Below are 14,969 nucleotides of genomic sequence, written 5' to 3'. Positions count from 1 at the left end.
CCAACTTCGCATGCCAGGCTTGCCGCCCGTCACGTCGCATAGCAGCGATTACATCTGTTGCTCTTAGCTGCGCTTTGAATTACGAATATATATATATATGTATATACATACCATAGTTTGTTTAAAATATAAACATTAATATCTATACTATAATGTCTATCGAACCTCCTTAAAAAATCCGCTAATTAGACGCTAGAAATAATGTTATAAATAGTTATTAAAGCTATTAATGTTTCAGCACAGAGCAAACATTTTCATTATAAATAAACGCGCAGATACAACACGTTTATTAGTATTTATCAAATAATATAAAGGAAAATAATGAAAATATTTGAACAATAATTTAATTTTTGAACAGTTGAAGGAAAAAGTATAGTAACATATTATTGCATATAAAAAGGAATTTGAATCATGTCTTTAGACGTAAACAAAAAAAAAAACTTATGGCCTTGTGGAGTTTTTAAGCAAAAAGAAAGAGCGTGCCATTATATCATTGATTTCGCTAATAGATGAACGAAAGAAATGTTATTGGCCAAAGACCAAATCTTAGGAAATTTTTAACAATTTGGTATTGAATAATACACTATATGATTCTACATGGAATATAAAATCCACCGAGTATTAAAAGTTTCAAGTGAGAATTATTTTAAAAGAGAAAAATAGGTTTAATATATCTTAGTTTTAATGTATATACTAGTACTTTATATTCATTTTTAATTTTGTAACATATACAACCGGAATAATTGTTTGAGATATTTTGGTCCCTCTTACAGAATCTAAATATTCTTTATTCTTTTGTAGTTTGTTTCTTTATGTTATAGTATTCAGTATATTAGATACATAAAATGTTAAATTACAAGTTAAACGTTTATTTACTATAGTTATCATTAAAAATATACCTTAATTGCTTATTATATAATAATTGTATTATATAATAATTTAACACATACTTGCTGATGTGCTTTGTTGTTTTTTATAATTCTAGTATGATTAATTAAGATTTTATGAAGGAATTAATCAATAATGCAGCATCAGAAAAGAAAATGTATTCATTTTGTTTATTCTCCGAGGCAATGTAAAATTAAATAATATTTTGAATTTTTATAATTTATAATTTTAACTTAAACTGACACTTGTCTGTTTAAAACTGTTAATATAAAAATATTATATACATTTTTTATTTTATATACAGAGTGTCCGAAAATGTTCCAGCATGGTTGAATATCTTGGAAAGTATGCATTTTTGAGAAAATTGTTTTAAACACAAGTTGTAAGTAAGAATATTCAAGCCTATAGCATCTGTAAATCCGGAAAACCAATTCGGCGCGCAGTTTGAATAGCTATGGTATACTCGTATATGCATGTACATATATAGTATATGTACCATCTGATCAAATTTGACCCGGACTGGTTAAAAAAAACAACAATTTTATGTATTTTAATACAAATCTTTATGATCGCCTTCAAAATAGCCTCCTTCTGAGCCAATACAAGCATGCCAACGATTAATCCAATTTTCCATACACTTCTTATAGGCCTCGGCCGGGATGGCCTTTAGTTCCTTCAGCGAATTTCTTTTTATGGCCTCAATCGATTCATGGCGCGTTCCCCGGAGCGGATATTTGAGTTTCGGAAACAGAAAAAAGTCACAGGGAGCCAAATCTGGCGAATACGGTGGCTGAGCGATGACTTTTATTTCGTGTTTGGCCAAAAATTCAGTCACAATCAGGCTGGAATGTGACGGCGCATTATCGTGGTGAAAAATCCATGAATTGTCTGCCCACAAATCCGGCCATTTACGACGAATTGCTTCACGTAGACGCCTCAAAACGGCCAAGTAGTATTCCTTATTGACCGTTTGACCTTTTGGAACGAATTCATGGTGAACCACACCACGGTAATCGAAGAAAACAGAGGTGGATGGACGACTCGCATGAGACAAGTTTTCTACGACCTCACGACCCTCACTGAATGCCACTCAAATACTTGCGTTCTCGATAGAGTAGACTCCCCAAAACATTTCTGCAACATTTTCAATGATTCCGTAGCCGTAATTCCATTGGAAACACAAAATTTCAAGCAAACTCGTTGTTCAATTTTTTTTTTCATAGTAAAAATCGCCAGAGTAACTTTTTGCGTCGTAAACAAATGGCTGCCAAACACACACTAACTGACGTATCCCGCTCAAATTTCACATGAATGTCAGAGAAGGTTGTACCAATCTAGAAAAAAAAAATTTTTACCGATTCAATTTACGCGCGCGGTTTAAATGGACCAGTCCGGGTCAAATTTGATCAGATGGTATAATTCACATTAAATTATTTAAGCATTAAAGATTTTCGATCGTTATAGGCTTGAATATTCTTACTTAGTATTATATTTATTACATTACGGTCTTAATAAAATCATTTATTACAAGTTGTAAGGTTTAAAAAGATTTGATCAGTTTGAGCTTGGGTAACGTTGCCATGATCAGGATTACAATGTCAAATTGTTAAGATGATTAAATAGACCTTTTTAAACACTACAATTTTTGTCAAAAAAATATTGTTTTCAAAAATGCATATACTTTTTCCGATATAATTTATTTAACATTCAAAAACTTATTTTTATTAGGGGAGATGAACTAATAAAGCAATTAAGATTATATTGTACATTCTTAATGGATGTACTTGAATCTATATAGTATTTTTTCATAATGTGTTTGAATATTTCATTCTAGATGACTATGATGGTATTATGAAGTATATGGATATTATTTTGGAGCATGGTTCAACAGAAGATGACGGATTGAATTCTGTTGATATTTTACAAAAAAAAAATATTGAATCATCTGCTAATCAAGAAGAAGAGAACATATCTAATTTATCTGACTTTTCCAAAAGAAAATCAAAAGAATATGCAAAAAGGTTTTGATCATGAATAATCTGAATCTTCGAATTCAAACAGTTCAGATAACGAGATTGACGATTCTAAAGAATACGATTCGAGTTCTAGCAAAAAGAATGTTAATAAAGAAAGCTTAAAAAAATAATAATGTTACTTTATCTATTTTATGTACAAACAAAAATATTTCCAAAGAAAATAAATGTCAAAATCAATCGCCAAATGTTAGCAGATATAATGATGGAATTACAGCACGTTCTAAAAGTTAGTATACTTAGTAAAAGTTAGTATACTTAAATGAATTTTTAACTATTAAGAAATATTAATTATTCTATCATTAAAAACTTATCATTGTATGTTTATATATTAAAATATTTTAATTATATTAATTATATATTATACTTTATTATATTAATAACATTAATCATATTAATTAATTTTTAAAAATATATTATACATATTCCATGCTAAATCTAAAATATGAAATATTTATGATTTTTAAAGTAGAACATTGTTGAATTGTACATATAGTCCACTTGACGAGTCTTGATTAATCAAGTGTTATATTTGTTGTATTATTTTTTAATATGAATTGTTAACGACATAATATGCAATTAAGTTTAAGTATATATGTTAAAGTATATATGTGAGAATAACTTTTAAATATGTACATATTTAATAAACATATTTATTAAATATGTAAGCTGATGTATTATTTTGTAGATTCATCAAAAAATATGCAAGATATTAATGTTGAATATGACCGAGACATTACCGTGTCTCCTAATATGAATCGATGTTCATCATCAAGATTGGAAATAGATGCAAGAACAATGTCTGAAGAACAATTTCAAAAATATATAGTAGGACGAATAGAAAATTTAACAATTTTATGTGAGCAGAACAATGTCTGTATAAGTCGACTTCTTCAAAGAAGTATCAAAACTATGCAAACATTCTTAAATCCATTCTTAACATCGAAACCGGATGGATTACCAGATTTACCGTTGAAAAATTAATAAATAATGATTTAAAAAATGATTTTAAAAAAAATTTGAAGAACTATTATCTACTAAAACAGTAGATGCTAAGGGGATAGAAGTACTCGCTCCAGCATATACTTATCTGATATGGTTTAAAATAGTAATCACGTTTACTTTTTTATATCTATTATAATAATAAATTTGATTAATGCGATGAAATGATAATGTTTTATAGAAAGGACGTCTTTCTACAATTAGTGCTGACCAAAGATCCAGTATAATGAATATGCTAAAATTTGTCATCATAAACGACTTAGCGATGACCTATAATTGGAAAGGATAAAAGAAGAAAAGTTTGGAAAATACTAAATTACGTGACGTTATCACAAGTAAATATAAAATATATTTAATGAATTGGACATTGAAACCGATTAATAATGCTGATATAATAATTTTTATTTATTATTTTTTACAATACATATTTGTAATAAATAAAAAAATTTATTTACAAAATCGACAAAATAATACCACGTAATTTGGAATAATTATGTAATTACCAAATGAAATATGTAGTTTATATATACAGGATGTTAGTTAAGGGTTATGTTACCGTACTCAACAGAGCGATTCTTTGGTTTATTTCAAGTAAAAAGGTCCATATAAACATGTATTCTAAACGGCTTAGTTTCCGAAATAAAAATATTTAAACGTGTAGTAATAATCTGTTTATTTGAAAGAAATACAGCTTGAACTAGTCAAAAATAAAAAAACAAAAACAGGCTTCACAGTTCTTCTGATAAAATAAAACAATTAGATGAATTGTTGAAAATGTCCACCTTGCGCGATGATACATCCATCGAGCTTTCTTCTCAAAGATTGACGTACACGCTCAAAGATACCAGGTGTTACGTATTGCCTCGCATGAAGCAATTCGATTCCTCAAATCATTCTCATTCTCAATTAGGGTGGTATAAACCAATGATTTCAGATACCTCCAAAGGAAATAATCTAAAGGATTTAAGTCTGATGATCTAGGATCTTGACTTTGACTTTGTTTACGGTTATGCGAATGGTAACTCACGTGAAGCAAGGCATATTTATGCAGGAAGATATCTCCAATGTAATTTACCGTTTCGTCAAACATTTGCGAACATTCACCTATATTTCGGAAACTAAACCATTTAGGATTCATGTTTATATAGACTTTTTTACTTGAAATAAACCAAAAAATTATTCTGTTGAGTATAACATAATTAACTAACACCCTGTATAGAGGAGAAGGTCATATTATGGCCAGTGTATATATTGTGGCTTCCCTTAATATCTCCGCTATTATAAGCGAATCTGAATGATTATTTATGGAATTATTGGTTCGTCATTACACCATGGCGCTAATATACCAATATTCAATAACCAGCACTTATTATAACGCATTTTTACTTTCAAGTGTTTCAAAATGTTTCTGAGTTACATTTTAACATTTAATTACACTTACTTTCTCATTTTTCTTAAACTTGAGCGTATTGTCACATGGATATGTGTATTTTTGAGTGTGTTATTTGCTATTTAATATTTTATTTGACTGTATATAAGTATTTTGAGTTATACAAATTTAAACAGTAGCATGACATTTTGTTAATGTGGTCCTCTATTGATATAGATTATTCATAGCCTCTTTTTTGAGATTTTTATATCATAATAATTATTTGATAATCGATTGTAGTCTCTACTGTTAATGTTTATTTCTCTATAGTTTATATTACGTGTAATATTTTTAGTACTGAGCAGCTTTGCAGAAGTTATGTGAATATATATACATTCATTTGCATTTATTTTAAAATGTTATATTTTTTTGTTAATTTTGTAACTAAATACCAATGTAATTTACAAGCTAATATTTTAAGGCTAAATATTTTAAGGCTATTTTTATGAATGGTTACATTACCACCCATTTTTTCTTCAGATTATTATGCAATGTTGCCACATTTTTGTTAATAGTATCCTAAGTAATAAATATTTCGTAACTTCGAGTCTCGAATCGATTCAACAACATTTTAACGAATGTAATTGTCAAGTTTTAAACTTAAATACGTAGGCCGCTGGAAAAATTTCTGCAATCTACTACTTCCAATGGCGCCAACGTTCTGCTACTATCATATCCGTAAAATTAGACGTTTTTAACCTATAATTCAATTGACAGTTTGTACCCAAGCCAACTAGTTTTGTTTGCATAGTATTTTAAAAGAAGTTATTTTGTAAGAAAATGGAAATTTCGCGTGAAAATTTTCTCTCAATGATTTTTTACAAATGTAATCTAACTCCGAAACAATACATCGACTTCATTTGGCTTTTGGAGATGAAGCACCATCCAATAGGACTGTTTAATTGGTTTGCCGAATTCCAGCGTGGACGTACCTTTCTTAGTGATGAATTCCATGAAGGTCGTCCATTCACGTCTGTTGTTGCCACTAATGTTGATGCTGTGCGTGAAATGATTGAGCGAGACCGGCATATAACATATTGCGAGATTCATGCATCCTTAGGTATTGACATGAAAGCAATACATATGATTTTGCATAATCACTTGAGCGTACGGAAACTTTGCAATCGTTGGATCCCACACAATTTGACCGAAGCTCAAAAACAGGCTCGTGTTAAATGGAGCAAAGAAATGCTCAAGAAATTCAACCGAGGTCGGTCAAATTTGGTCTACAACATCGTTACTGGGGACAAAACATGGATCTATTCGTATGAGCCCGAAAGTAAACAACAATCCACTATTTGGGTATTTCAAAATGAACGGAAACCAACAAAAGTTGTTCGTTCATGCAGTGCTGCCAAGCAAATGATTGCTTGTTTCTTTGGTTATACCGGACATGTGACAACCGTGGCTTTAGAGGATCGAAGGATGTAAATACTGATTAGTATAGAACAATTTGTTTGCCAGAAGACATAATGAATTGCGTAGAACAAACCGAAATCGTCGCATCATCCTTCATCATGACAACGCCAGTTGTCACACAGCATGTCAAACCGTTGATTTTTTTATCCAGTAATAATGTTAAATTGATGACTCATTGTCCGTATTCACCTGATTTATCACCTAATGACTTCTTTTTGTTCCCAAACATTAAAAATAAGATGCGTGGTGAGCGATTTGAGTCACCTGAAGCAGCTGTTGAAACATTTCGTACATTGATTTCTGAGATTACAGTCTTAGAGTGGAAAAAAATGCTTCGAAAATTGATTCGAGCGTATGCAAAAATCAATCTTAAAGGCGAATACTTTGAAAAACAATAAAGCCATTTACCAAATTTTATATGTTTTTTTTCATATTGTTTGCAGAAACTTTTCCAGCAGCCTACGTATTAATAATAATTATTAACAAAAAAGTTATTGTATAAAATGTAACTGGAGTGCCATAATATCACCTTCTCCTCTATATTCACACATGCATAAATGTATATGTATATACATATAGTTCAATCTACATAATCGAAATTTAGTTTTTACAGATGCTACTAAAATACAATTTAAAAGGAGGAATTCTTCTGATCATGCATGTATTAAAGATGCTATACAATCATGGCTAAAGTTAGCCAAAAATCCTTATGTGTATAACACAAACCCAAAAGGAGAAATAAAGAAAAAAGACTGAAGAGACAACTAATTATCTTATGACATATCTTCTCAAAAGTGAGTATAAAGAAATGTTACAATCGAAATATATTTGATGTTATTTTATTTTAAAAATATTATTTTATATTATTACTAGTCTCTTAAATTACTCTTTGATTAATGTATAATATTCTTAGATCTATAGTACTCTTAGATTAATAATGTGCATTAGTACACCAAAAATTTTAATAAAAGGATATATTTACTTTTATAGTCTCTTTCCTTAAAACATGTCTATTTAGAAATTAATGCCATTTGCTTGACACACACATACACAAAACACAAACTTACTTACTTTAAATTAATTTTCTTAAAAATATATGTATACATATTTAAAATATATTGTCCTTATCATTCTTTTAAACAATTTTTATTTTTGACTAGATCGATATATTGTACATATATATTATATATATAGCGTATCTTCCATTTTCAAAATTATTACAATAAAAAAGTAATAAAATCAAGGATAAAAGTTAAAATATTAAAAAAAATTTAAATTATTATAATTTAAATGTATTGCGCGCGCATGCACGCACGCACACACATACACGCAAGCGCTCGAACGCACGCACACACACACACACGCGCACACGCGCGCGCGCACGCGCACACACACACACACACACACATATTTTTTTGTACTATCTACTTATTTCATTTTCTAATAAAGAATTTTTTATTATCAAATTAAGGTATTTGAGTTGAGGATGTCAAAATCACAAAGCGATATACTTTAGAATTCGTAAACAAATTTTTTCTATCCATAAAAACGTTTTATAATCCAGTTAAATACAACTTTTAAAGGCTATGTAGGAGATCCCGGGAAAATTTGAACTAGATCTTGTTCTGGGTGAACAGATCTACAATTTGAGAATAACAACCAATTAAACGCTTGGAACCTTGTTAAAATCGATCTTGAAAATCTAAAAATTTAATCATTTTTTTCAAATTAATCAGATTATATTTCTTAAGACGTATATCATACAGCTAAATGAATCGTGTTCAGCAACCAAAAAAACATACAGTATCACATTTAAAATCAGGATTAAACCATTTTTGCATCAAATTAAACATGTAACATATTAAGGAAAATCGAAACTTCGATTTAAGAATCGTTCAGCGACCTCTAAATCTTAATATTTTTTTATAAAAATTTAGAAGTGTTCTTTTGACATGAAATGAAAGCTTTTAAGTTGAGAGGCCGATTTAAAAAAATTTTGTTTTTCTTGTCAGTCTAATATATAGGTATATATAATAGTAAGATGTAATATATAATACAATATATATATTATATATATATAATTGAAATTGATAGCGCTGCTAAATTTTAGGTATTCGTATATTACGACAAAACTAAATTTAGCTCACACATTAATAAGAGATGTTATTATATTTTAGAGATTGTTATTATATTTTAATCAAAAGTTGTGTCATTTCCATTAAAATGCATGCAACCATTTGGTTTCGAGGTATAAATATTTGTTTGATTATCTTTGACTCCAAAATTATGTTCATCAAATAGTCTAATTATTAAATATTGTATATATGAACAATATTAAGAATCTTTATTTTAGACCGCATATGTGAAAAATACAATCAATACTAGAAAAGTGCCTATTACGGTCGAAGCTGGATCTTCATTGCTTTAAATAATTCAATCTTGAATTACTAATATACACTATGTACTTGCATATATACCATATTAGTCTTTTTAGAACTGCGTGCCGAATTGTTTTTCCGGACTATAAACGCTATAATTAAAACTACTCTAGTAATCGCGAATTAAATTAACAAGCAATTTAATAATTTGATGCTACCATTAAAAATATTAAATATATATAATATACTTCATTCAAATTAATACAATTTTTTTCAATATGCCACGTATTTTTACCCTGACAAATTTAATGTTTCTAAATTAAAAATCTGTAGCACGAATTATTCGCGCATTCGCGATTTCTCCTAATAATAACGGAGTTATGCGACGTACATCTGTCGCGGCGAAGTCGCAGGTTTCCCGTGATGTCACATAATTTCCGATCTGTGCCCTACAGTTATTACGTTATTATGTTCTGAAGGCTTTTAATGGGGAGGGGGCGGGGGGAGCGTGCTACGTACGAGGAGGAAACCACGCTGCCGCACATGCATTATCTCATTCGTGTTACGCATAAATGGATGTAAAATGCACACGTTTAACTATCGGCCTAAACGTCACCGTTCATCGTATGTGTATATATAACTTCGAGATGTTTAAGACTTTAAAACGTCGACAGAACGGCGCGCTATTCTTTAGCTAAACGAAGGAAAAAATTATTATTATTATTATTAGTAATAACTGCAACAGTAGAGAGCGCGCGCGTTCACGTGCATGAAACTTACATTGATCAAATATCTTAAGCATCGCTTTCTTCAGCTGCATAGTCGTGACTGCACCGCGGAACTACCCCAATGAGGAAACAACACACACAAAGCATGATCTCTCGTTGCTTTGCATGATCCGATCAACCATTCCAGTTCATCGTCGATAAGGCGAAACTTTCAAAGAGCTATTGGCCGTTAACTGAAAACAGGACGCTGTATTTCACCGCACGATGCGGTTGCGGTCGCCCGGCGGCGAGTCGACATCCTCTCCTTCCTTCTCTCCTTTCGCTTCCTCTAGGTCAGCACGTGCGCGTGTATGTGAGTACGCGCGTACTTAAGCACAATGCAACACTCGACTGCACTCGAATGTAATGGTACCATGCGTTCTCCACTACTACCACGTTATCGTCACCATCGTCACACCAGCAGGGAAGTCGTCATTCGTCATCACTTCCGGCGGACTGAAATCCGCACGATAAATAAATTCGTTCGCACAATAATATATCTCCTATATACGATCTCTTTTTCGGAGGAGGGAAGTGCAAATTATAGACCAGAGCGTAAAGTATAGTGAATTAAACTCGAGATTCCCGAGGAACAATTTTCATCAGCTAATTCAAATTCTGGCAAGTTTACTCGCTCCGTACCGCTGCGAAAGTCGATCGCAGTTGCTTCGATCTCTCGGCGCAAGTTAGAGCCTAAGCACAGAGATAACCGTAACTATGTCGTGGAACATAAGTCGTAGCTGTAGATTGGGCAAAACATTGTACGTTGACTTACGATTATGACTCACGTTTCACGACTTTTTTATGCTAAAGCCCTTACACTATTCGACTGATATGAAAAAACTATAGGAGGTAGCTTCGCGATTTGTTACGGACCCTATACATTCTTTTGTAATCATGCGGAAAACGCATGGATTGAAGGAAAGATATAACCGTCGCAAAAGTTGTAACCATACAATTTCACAGTTGCTGTGTTGATTCAACGCGATCGGAGATTATCCCGCGAGATTTGAGATTACCGACGCACGTACCGATACCTTCTATCGCACATTACATCGACATTATGCGTTCTTATATGCGTTAAATCTCAACTACCTTCTGATATTGTGCCAAAAAATCGAACATTTATCATTCTATCGATCTGTCGGCGAGCAAACACATGTTTTTCTTCCTGGTGCAGTTATACTTCCAGAAAATGCGACTTCTTTCACGATGGCATAAATCCACCGTTCTCGGTTATCAAGTTATTTGCGCGATGCCTTTCGAAGACGCGCGTCGCACCCGAGTTTAGTTGCAACTAAAAATCAACTTGTGTTCAGTGAAGTTGTGGTGCGATGCGGCACGATGTAACGCTCCAAACGAGAAAAGAAAGGGAAAAGAAAAGGAGGAAAGAGAGAAAGGAGAGGGAAGGAAGGTAGAGAGAGGGGAGAAGGAGAGAGGGAGAGAGAGAGAGAAATAAAATTTATGTCAGTCTGTACGTCTCTATTTCCGGAGCAAATCAAATTATCGGGAAACATTAACCAAAATCAAAGAGATCAGATGATGTCTCGGATTTATCTCAGAGAAATGCGAACTGTCATATATAATACGATATTAACGAAAATTACACTCACAATATTTGTAACTCACTCATGGCGCGCGTGCACGAGAGAGAAAGAGTGAGTCTCAGTCCAGAAAGATAAATATCCCCTTTATCTCGCTTCATTACATATAATACGCTTGCATCGCACATTTGCGCGATAACTGTATATGAGCATATACGAATGTGTGTATTCGTGCACACGTCACCAGACAGAAAGGGAAAAGAACGCAGAGAAAAAAATCAGAAAAAGAGAATTAAAAAAACAGTCGTACAAACTAGATCTCATTATATAGGATGAGTAAAAAGTCACGGACTGGTACAATTTCTCGAAAACTAAGCATTTCCGAAAGAAATGTTTCCTACAAAAGTTGTAGGGTTTTAAGTGTTCTCTATTCATTGATCTCATTAGCCTGACCTTGAGTGTTGTCCAAGATCACATCAATTTTTTTAAATGACACATCTTATTTTTGATTCCAGAATCTAATAGTTAGTATCAAAAGCTTTTCAAAATACTACAATAAAGTTACTTTTTGTAAAATACTTTTTGAGTTATGAGGCTTGAAAGTTACAGTCCCACTGGCATTAGAATTAGCATACGTAAATATGAATTTTTAATATAAAGATGAAAAGAAATAAGAGGAATAATCTCTAATGGTTTTGATCTTAATAAATGTTATGCAGAATATAATCCTGAACTACAAAGAGGTTTTAGCCGTCGGTCGGACACCTTGCGTAATGCTAATGCCAGTGGTGCTGTAACCTTCAAACCTTATAATTCGAAAAGTACGAAAAATAACTTCATTATAATGTTTTGAAAATCTCTTGACACCAGCTATTAGATTCTGGAATGAAAAATAGGGTGTGTCATTTTAAAAAATCGATGCAACCTTGATTTGACCTTAGCAACGCTACTCAAGATCAGATTGACCAGATCAGTGAATATATCATTTAATACCCTATAACTTTTGTAAGAAACATTTCTTTCAGAAATGCTTAATTTTTGAGATATTTTACCAGTCTGGAACTTTTTATTCACCCTAAATATCAAATCTCATTTATCTGTTATACTCGAAAAAGGTGTAATAGAGATGATACATTTATTTAAAACGTCATCGAAAAATGAGTTTCACGATTACGCGACTCCATTTTAACTTTTTTATAGAATTTATGCCGATTTAAAAAATATTAGATAAGAGATAAAAAATCATGCCGCTTTTTCTCACTCTATATATCGAAACAAATTAGTCACTTTTCTGACGCAGCTGGAATAAACGATAAAACAACTGAAAGAAGTGTGACGCATTTTAGGTGATTTAGGGAGCACAAAAGTTGAATTTTGTCCTTTTTTAACTTAGTTTCACTTACTAATTTCATGAATCATAAATTAAAATAGTCCTAATATCCGGGAAATATAATTTTAGGACACAAGAAAATAATGGTTTATTTTATTATTTTGTTGAATCATGTCTATGATAAAATTACGGAAAAATTTATTTGTTATTATAAAAATCGGTTTTTCATTAAAACTACAATAATTGTTATTAAGATCTTGACTCTTAATTGCATTATACTGACTAAGAAGTCCTGGACCAGTGAAATCTCGAAAATAAGCATTTGAGAAAAAAATATTTTATACTATAAATATATGTACATATATATGTATAGTATATATGTATACAGAGTAAAGACCCAAACAACGTTTATGGGAAGATTCCTGAGATCATTTTGAAACGAAAATTCCAAAATGTTAAGGCTATGATAACTTTTGGATTATAAGCATTTAAAGTTAATAAATTAAAGTTAATAAATCATATTGTTTTGGCGCGCTCAGGGACATCACAACAAAGTTAAAACGCAAAAACTGTCTTATCATTTCTTTTGTTAATATTGATTTTAGAATTACATATGTTAATATAAGATGTTATCTATTGATATTTCTACAAATGCATTGTACAATAATGTTGTGCACTAACATTTTCCTTTTTATAATAATATTTTTTAGCTTTGATACACATTTACCATGAAACACAAAACACAAGCTGTCAGATAACAATTTTTCGAACTGCTATCAATTTCATATCATAATTACATATCATAATTTCATATCATAATTAACAAAAATTAGTAGCTCTTTATGTACATGAGAGTTATGTACTGTTAATATTCAATTAAAACTCATTCAAATACACTTTAAACATTTCATTAAAATAATAAAAGAAGAAATTAGAAACTTATATGCATAAATATTGTAAAATTATTAATTATGAACAATTGTGATTATTTGTACAACTTTAGCAGTTAATTAACCTCATAACAATTAATTTACAAAATAAATTATGTACATTATTATAAATGTTTGAATTGTACTCCATTCACATTCAATGCCCAGTCTTGCGCGTCTCAATAATCTTTGTTGTGCATTGATTATCATATCAGGTGATATGCTTGTAACTGCTTCAACATTGCGATTGTGTAAGTCTTCCCGATTGCGCACTGGTTCCTGATAAATATAATTTTTTAAATGCCCTCAGGAGAGAGAAGAAAAATATATTGGAGTTAAGTCGGGTGATCTGGCTGGCCAGTATTGCGATCCATCGCGTACTATCTATCTACACTAAGAGAAAAATGTCGAAATACAACAAAGAAAACGTTACTTTATGACATTTTTTTCAATATTTGTTCGTTATAACCAAATTTGGTTGTAATAACAGAATATATATTTTTGTAAAATATATCTCACTTTTTTATTATTTGTAAAAAAAGTTTTGTTCAATTATTACTGAAAAAATAAATTTATTTTATACAAAATTTTAAATTATTAGAAAGTGGCTAAGAGTTTTACAAAGGTTAAAAAATAAAAAGCATACGAGTACAGCCACAGCTCAAGATGTCAATAAGTTCAATATTATTATTTTAACATGTAGACATTGTACCCTTGCCGGAGGATTATCGAATTGTTTCGCTTGACATCTCGTCGATGTATTCCAACATTCCCATCGAATTAGCCTTGGGGAGTGTTTTGAGAAGATGGAATGTGATAGAGAAGAATACGTTTATCCCTTTTCAGGAATTTAAAAGAGCCATTTCCGTCATTTTAAATTCCACATTTTTTAAGTTTAATGAAGAATTTTACGAACAAATTTTCGGGTTGCCCATGGGATCACCTCTATCACCAATTTTGGCAACTTAGTAATACAAGACTTGGAATACAATATTTTTAATACACTCACCATTCACATACCTGTGTATTATCGGTATGTGGATGATATCTTATTAGCAGCGCCTTCTAATAAAATCACTAACATCTTGAATTCCTTCAATGCTTACGAACGCATAAAATTTACTGTAGATTATGGCGATGAATTTGGAATTAATTTTTTGGATGTAAAACTTATTTGTTTGTACAAGGGCAGGATTATTTTTGACTTGTATACAAAGCCTACTCTCTCTCTCTCTCTCTCTCTCTCTCTC

At 31.2% G+C, this 14,969-nt stretch overlaps 1 protein-coding gene across 5 annotated transcripts in view; it reads right to left on the bottom strand.

Moving 5' to 3' along the window:
• The window catches only part of LOC108750152 (dual 3',5'-cyclic-AMP and -GMP phosphodiesterase 11), a 321,538-nt gene that overhangs the window by 204,331 nt on the left and 102,238 nt on the right, over nucleotides 1–14,969 (bottom strand). Inside the window, exon 1 of one of the 5 annotated variants that reach the window (XM_018489412.1) lies at nucleotides 9,930–10,391. The exons of the other annotated variants lie outside the window; for them this stretch is intronic. Coding sequence (XP_018344914.1) covers nucleotides 9,930–9,969 — 40 coding nt within the window. The 5' untranslated portion in view covers nucleotides 9,970–10,391. Of the gene's footprint in view, nucleotides 1–9,929; nucleotides 10,392–14,969 lie in introns of those variants that run through there. 5 annotated transcript variants of the gene reach the window in all.

Source organism: Trachymyrmex septentrionalis, unplaced genomic scaffold (genome assembly GCF_001594115.1).
Source record: "Trachymyrmex septentrionalis isolate Tsep2-gDNA-1 unplaced genomic scaffold, Tsep1.0 scaffold33, whole genome shotgun sequence".
Taxonomy (NCBI): domain Eukaryota; kingdom Metazoa; phylum Arthropoda; class Insecta; order Hymenoptera; family Formicidae; genus Trachymyrmex; species Trachymyrmex septentrionalis.
This window is presented reverse-complemented; position numbering and strand designations above follow the sequence as displayed.